This window comes from Amblyraja radiata, chromosome 33, assembly GCF_010909765.2.
Source record: "Amblyraja radiata isolate CabotCenter1 chromosome 33, sAmbRad1.1.pri, whole genome shotgun sequence".
Lineage (NCBI taxonomy): Eukaryota > Metazoa > Chordata > Chondrichthyes > Rajiformes > Rajidae > Amblyraja > Amblyraja radiata.
The window spans coordinates 4,896,963-4,904,646 of NC_045988.1; the positions used below are offsets into that span (position 1 = coordinate 4,896,963).

A 7,684-nucleotide genomic window follows, 5' to 3' on the forward strand; every position below is an offset into this window, starting at 1 on the left:
GTTGCACAGCGATTAGATGAACAACATATCATGGTTCACATTATCTAACTTAGATTATATAGTAAGAAAATTGATCAAGCCAAGACTTGAAACATGTAGGTATTGGTAGAATGTATAGCTTCAGTTTTCCCAGCTCTTGTGCTGAAGGAAACTCATCAAGGCTGTGTAATTGAAATGTGTCGCAAAATGTTGTTATACAGATAATAAGGTGAAGGTAGGAGATATGGTGACTGAGTTAGCTTTTAACAGTAAACATAAAATAAATATGATTATTATATAAGCAATGAGACGGCTGGAATTGTTTGCAAAAAGTTCGCTTCCCCATAGTTCTGTTTAAATGTTCACATTATGCATAATTGAGAACCATAAAGATAAAATTCGCACAAATGAGAAAGATCACAAACTGCAACCATTGACATTTAGATGCCTAATTATAACAAATTTTAAATACTAGAAATAAGTCATTTAATTTTTTTTTTAATACGATTATCTGAGATTGGGCTTTACTCTTTGCCGTTCTATGCTTCCCTCCTCTATTTTTCCCAAAGCTGTCACAAGCACATATTCTACCTATGTGCACAACTGTAGTGAGTGTGATGTCAGTCACATCAGTAATGATGCAGGAACGGCAATTGTTTCCCTGGAAACACAGAGGCATGAAAACTGGTTCCAAATGGTATGTATTTATGACAAAATGAATAAGCTATAATAATGGCACAGATTATAATTATGGACCTTAGTACTAACAGCAGTGAATTTTAGATTTAACTAAACCTTGCAAAATTACCGCCAAGCCGTATTTTTCCAGCTTTGGCTCAAAATATTGTCAATGAAATAGAATAACAGCAAATATTTAGTTTGTCTACAGTAGAAGATAACAGCTAGTTTATGTAAAAGAGAAAATTCTTGCAAACTAACTGCGAGTTGCTTACAAACAGTGATGAGAAAATTTCATGATGGATAATAAGGAAATAGTTGAGCAATTAAGCAACTACTTTGTGTCCCTCTTCGCAGAAAAAAAACAAATAGTCGTCTAGCAAGAAAAATAAATTCAAAGATATCAGTATTAATGAAAAACTCCAATAGAGAAGTCAATGAGACTAAAAACATAACTCTCATGGATCTGATGATCTAAAGCCAAGACTCTTCAAAGATGTTGTTATACAAATAATAAGTCTGGTTAATTCTTTGGATCTGTAACCATCTCTGTGGATTGGTGGGTGGCCAATGTGACCCCACTTTTTAGGAAAGAGTGAGAGAAAATATGGAATACCAACCCATTAGCTTAACATCAGTAGGAAAATTGTTAAATTCTAAAATGAAGGGTGATATAATGGATGACCTTGAAAACTATAATAGGAGGAAGCAGGTAAAGCATGGGAGAAGAATCCATGAAAATCTACGAAAGAAAAATCATATTTAAATAATCTAATGTAATTCTTTGTAGGTGTAATGAATAGAATAGATAAGTGGCAACCAGTGGATGTGCTGTATTTGGACTTCCAGGAGAATTTCGATAAGATCCCACACAAGAAATTGGCTAACTTGTGTTAAAGGTCAAAATAAGGTGGATGCCACATGAGACTGAGAAGTTCATGTTCATAAGTGATAGGAGCAGAATTAAGCCATTTGGCCCATCAAGTCTACACTAATATTCAATCATGGCTGATCTATCTTTCCCTCAACCACATTCTCATGCCTTCTCCCCATAATCCTTGACACCCACACTAAGCAGAGAAGATAAATTACTTCAGTCAGAGGGTGGTTAATTTAGGAATTCTGAAAACAAAGATTGATAGATTTATGAAAGTTAATAGAAAGTTGAAATTGTATTGGTTTATCATTGTTACGTGTACCGAGATACATTGAAAAGCTTTGTTTGCATGCTACCCAGTCAAATCATACTATACACAATCACAATTATACCGGTGCCCAAGAAGAGCAAGGTGATGTGCCTCAATGACTATCGACCAGTGGCACTAACGTCGGTGGTGATGAAGTGCTTTGAGAGGTTGATCATGGCGCAAATCAATTCATATCTCGAGAAAAACCTGGACCCACTGCAATTCGCTTACCGCCACAACAGATCAACGGTAGATGCGATCTCGCTGGCTCTCCACTCCGCTCTGGGCCACTTGGACAACAAAAACTCATATGTCAGGCTGTTATTCATTGACTACAGCTCAGCATTTAACACAATCATCCCCTCCAAGCTGGTTACCAAACTCTCAGATCTGGGTCTCTGCGCATTCCTCTGCAATTGGATCCTCAACTTCCTCATTCACAGACCACAGTCTGTCCGTATTGGTGGAAATGTGTCAGCCTCGATAATAATCAGCACGGGAGCACCTCAAGGCTGCGTGCTCAGCCCCCTGCTGTACTCACTCTATACTCATGACCGCTTAGCCAGTCATAGTGCGAACTCCATAATCAAGTTCGCTGATGACACCACTGATGTGGGACGTATCACTGATGGAGATGTCAGAGTATAGAAATGAGATCGACCGGTTGACCAAATGGTGTCAGCACAATAACCTGGCTCTCACCATCAGCAAAACCAAGGAACTGATTGTGGACTTTGGAAGGGGTAGTATGGGAACCCATAGTCCCATTTATATCAACGGGTTGATGGTGGAGAGGGTCAAGAGCTTCAAATTCCTGGGCGTGCATATCTCTGAAGATCTCTCCTGGTCCGAGAACACGGATGCAAATATAAAGAAAGCACGTCGCGCCTCTACTTCCTGAGAAGATTACGGAAAGTCGGTATGTCAAGGAGGATTCTCTCGAATTTTTACAGGTGTGCAGTAGAGAGCATGCTGACCGGTTGCATCGTGGCTTGGTTCGGCAACTTGAGCGCCCAGGAGCGTAAAAGACGGCAATAAGTTGTAAACACTGCCCAGTCCATCATCGGCTCTGACCTCCCCACCATCGGGGGGGGGGGGGATCTATCGCAGTCGTTGCCTCAAAAAGGCTGCCAGCATCATCAAAGACACATACCATCCTGGCCACTCACGCATCTCCCCGCTGCCTTCAGGTAGAAGGTACAGGAGCCTGAAATCTGCAACATCCAGGTTCAGGAATAGCTGCTTCCCCACAGCCATCAGGCTATTAAACTCAACTCAAACAAAACTCTGATCGTTAATAGGTACACAAAAATGCTGGAGAAACTCAGCGGTTTCTGATCAGAAACTCTGATCGTTAATAGCCCTTTGCACTTTATCTGTTATTTATGTGTGTATGTATATATATATGCATTGGTATATGGTCACACTGATCTGTTCTGTATTTATTTATGCCTACTATATTCTATTGTGCTGAAGCAAAGCAAGAATTTCATTGTCCTATCTGGGACACATGACAATAAACTCTCTTGAATCTTGACAATTAAGCCACACCCTGTGCAACAAATAGTATAAAGAGAAAAATACCAGAGTGCAAATTATAGTATTACAGCATTGTAGCATTACAGTTACAGAGAAAAAGTGCAAGGTACGCAATAAGATAGGTTGGAAAATCAGGACTACATCCTAGCTTAAGGGAGAACAATTTGGTAGAAGAATCGTTAGGGAAGAAGCTGTTCCTATGTTTGGTGGTTATGCTTTCCAGCTTTAGAATATAGAAAGCTCAGGAAAAGTGCAGGAAGTAAGGCAGATCAGCTATGATCTTTATGAATGGCAGAAGGTTGAAAGGCCAAAACAGTCTACAGCTCCTATGTTCTAATGCAACAGAGCATTCTGATAACCACTGGCAAAAAATGAAAGAAAATTACCCATTCAGGTCACATATTTGCTTCCCTTTGTGCTTGCTAGAAAGTGGCCCAGGATTATGCCATCATTGATACTCAGGTATTTGAAAGCAAGAAAGTAGGTTGAGATATTGCTGGATAATAAATATGCCCAGACAACTGATTTTATCACGTTTATGTCCTTTATAAACAGTGCTCGGCAGTGGCATGTCCCCCACGATGTGCAAGAATTAACTCAACATGAAGAAAATGCAAGGCTGCAATTTTCAGATGCAGTGAAGTCTGCTTTGAAGTTATTAATTCAAGTTGTGAATAATTCAATTATATAGCAAGAAAAATGTAAATTATTTGCAGTAGCATGAAGCATCATGAAAAACATGTTTAAGTATTAACAATAATAAACTGTTGCTCCCATATATTTATTTTTCTATCAAATAGAGAGAGTTGTGATGTCTCCACACTTTACCATCACTCAAAATTTGCAATACCAATTAAATTATTGTCTTAAATTATTAAATGATTTGCCTGCTCAGTCTCGGATTTTCAGAAATCTAACTCAAACATATTAAAAAATGACTGAGGTTGATTGAGAAGCACTGAAGTAAAACCAGAGCTATTCAATTTTTTGGCATATGCTACCCTACCCGTTTTCAAGTGTTCCGTCTCATTAAGTGTGCCACTCAGACCTTTCTGGTCAGCTCTCTGCCAGCATAACTCAAAGTCAACAATGCATCAACATTCCCTCAAAGGAGTACCACATATTTCATTGGCTTTCATCCCATTTGCACGGAATCCTTTCTTGGCACTGTCATAAAATGGAACGTTCCACCTCAGGGGTAGAAAAAGGGTAGGTAAAAAACCTCAGAGATTCTTTTCCTGAACGAGGAAAGGGGTATTTCAAGGAAGCCAGCCATAGAATCACCTTGACTGCAGCTGTGCGCAATCTGTAAATTAGATCACCTCCTCTATCCACCCACAAAGGAAAACAAGGCTGAAACAATCTCACAGTGAGATAAAAGGGAAAAATATGGCAAAAAATTAAAGTTTCTTGACATCACATACACAGAAATATTTTCATCTCTCCTGAATACAATGACATTCCAGCAGCAAAATGAAAACCATCACATGATTATGTAATGTTCACAACATAGGAAACATTGATAAGATTCTCCCACAGCCAAGGTAGATGATTCACTCTGGGTCACTCTTTTTACATCTTTATAGCTAAGTGCAAGGCAGCACAGACAGAAGTCTAGAGTAAGTCATGTGTCTGTTCACTCAGTCCCAAATTGATGAACAACACATGAGAGAAAAATACCAAATTACAGGGTTTTAAGGTGATGCCACAGAATATCTATAGTCAAAATAAATCCAAAAGCAATTCCAAATAAAAAAGTGCTGAAGGAAATAGCAAATGCTATAACCTTTCAACATATCACTCCACCGCAACACATCACCGATTAAGCAACAGTCAGTAAAATAATAAATACATCTGTAATATGATTTGGTATATCTGCTCTCAACTAATTATTGTGGTTTAATTGGATTGCCCAAATAAAATATTGGAGTAGAAAGAAAAGAAATGCTCTTAAAGTAGTCATTCCCATTCTTTTTTATTTTTGACTTTTTCCAGATTCTGACAAGAAAGCACAAATTTCACCCCAAATTTGCAAAACAATGTTATGCATGAATGTCTCAGAAATGAATGATTCTACAGTTAGGCAATGACAACACATTCACTAATTGTTGAAAAAATTCCTAGCATAGAAATATAAATGTTGGTCTTAATATACGAGTGTACATCAGTCATCATGGCACAGCAGATTTTCTAAAAAAGGTACTTCAAAAATTAACCAGTCCCCTGACCATATGCTGGATATTAAAGGATTTTCTAGTGCAGAATGAACTACAACTTCCAATATCAACAATTTATAATAAATGATATTAACATAATTAACTTGCACTTTATCACTGGCTCATCTGTAAATAATGTGGACAATTATCTCAGAGTCACTTTAAAAAGAAACTGTCTCAATGTGAAAAAGTACAGCACATAAAAATACTGAAGACACTTGCACAGATAAGGATGCTGCCATATTTGTACCTTTCAAAATGTAAATGCAATCGCACCCTACTGAGAAAAGTTCATTGTACCACAGAAACACAATAGAAAGCCTATTCACGTAAAAATAACAAACAAGTTTCTGTGATACATTGTTATTAAACAAGACAAGAATAATCAATGAACTGAAACTGACATTTCCTCTTTAGCTATTGGTAAATATATTAATGTACATCGTTGACAAATGTTTAGCGTCCTCTTCATTTAAAACCTCAAACTATTTCAGCGAAGCCAAAACTTCATTTTAATAAACATTTTATGATTAAATCACAAAAATGTATCTATGGCAAAAATATCGATTCGAAATAATAACGTGATGTATCTATACTTTTTAATTAAATCGCGCACGTCCTCAGGTCACTATTAAAAAGCAGCATAAATTATCGCAAGTCACCAGAAGAACCATGATCGATGTACGTAAGCAGTAAATGGATTATGAAAATTATTCTAATCTGATCAACCCCAAACTATGTTAGGGATGTTTTCAGTTCATTTCAGGGACTGAAAAATAACCGAATGCTGAACTCTGTACATTGAGCGCAGAGTGCTCATGCAGTACGTCGCAAGTTAGTTACTTTAAGAAGCATGTAGGGTCCATTCTTGACAAACAGTCCCCGGAACGTCTGAAAAAAACTTATTATGGAAGGAAAAAACAGAGGTGTGGTGGACAGGCTATGGAGCCGAGACCAGGCCGAGTTAACAGCGCCAGCCCGACCTGACCCCCTCCGGCCAAACGCCGAATAAAGGGACTGCACTGACATCTCCAGCTACTGAAGGGGGAACTCAACAGGAAACCTCCATTGGACCATGAATCCAAGTTGTGGAGTGTGTGAGGAGATGCACGACAGAGATGGGGGCAAAAAGCAGGGAAAGGAAACACTTCTTCCCTGACTGGACCACTGACAGCTGTCAAAGCCTTCACCCTGAAACGGACCACCTCAGGGGGGCAAACCTTCCCCTACTCCTTACTCGCCGCAGAGAAGGTGACCGTGATCCGGTGTGGGATGGGGAATGTGAGGTGAGAACACGATGGTACACATTATACACCGACAGCAATGGACGAGAGAGAGGGGGGAGGAAGAGAGGGGGGGTAGAGATAGAGGGGGTGGGGGGGGGGGGAGAGAGATAGGGGGGGGGAGAGAGTGAGAGGGAGGGAGGGAGGGGGAGAGAGAGAGAGGGAGGGAGGGGGAGGGGGGGGGGGAGAGAGTGAGAGAAAGAGGGAGAGGGAGGGAAGGAGGGAGAGGGGGAGAGAGGGAGGGAGACGATACGTTACTTTAGCCTTGGTGACGATGTGAGTGGCCAACTTGACCACGGCGAAGTTGCCCTTGCCGATGGTCCTCTCGATCTCGTAGTAGCCGATCCTGGCCGAGCCGGCTTTATGCTGCTGCTGCTGCTGCTGCTGAGGCTGCTGAGGCGGCGGCGGCGGCGAGGGCTGAGGGAGGCTGCCGTTCCTCGCTACACCGCCCGACGCCATCTTGTCGAAAACACCAGCGGGCGCGCGGGCGGGAGAGCGGGAGGAGGAGGAGGGGACGGGGCGTGCGCGCGCCCGCGCGGGGCGGGGCGGGGCGTGGGGGGGGGGGGGGGGAGGAGCCGCACGCCGCTGCTGCTGTTGCTGTAGGAGGGGAGGGGGAGAGGGAGGAGCTTCCCGGCCGCGCGGGCGCGCGCTCCCTCCTCCCTTCCCCCCCCCCCACGCGCGCCCGCGACCCAACCCGTCACGTGACACCCCCGAGCCTGGGAGCGTTGACGTCAATGCAAATGAGTCGAGAGTATCCTGAAGGTTATTTCCGATAAGAGACTCTGCATTGCACTTTAAGGGT

The 7,684-nt window shown here is 41.6% G+C and overlaps 1 protein-coding gene across 3 annotated transcripts in view; it reads right to left on the minus strand.

Annotated features, from left to right (window-relative positions):
• The window catches only part of LOC116991230 (serine/threonine-protein kinase SIK3-like), a 191,219-nt gene extending 183,816 nt beyond the window's left edge, over positions 1-7,403 (minus strand). For 2 of the 3 annotated variants that reach the window (XM_033049677.1, XM_033049676.1), the window contains exon 1: positions 7,141-7,377. In XM_033049677.1, coding sequence (XP_032905568.1) covers positions 7,141-7,341 — 201 coding nt within the window. In that variant the 5' untranslated portion in view covers positions 7,342-7,377. Of the gene's footprint in view, positions 1-7,140 lie in introns of all 3 variants that reach the window. The other variant, XM_033049675.1, reaches the window with a different exon arrangement.
• Between the last annotated feature and the right edge of the window lie 281 nt (positions 7,404-7,684).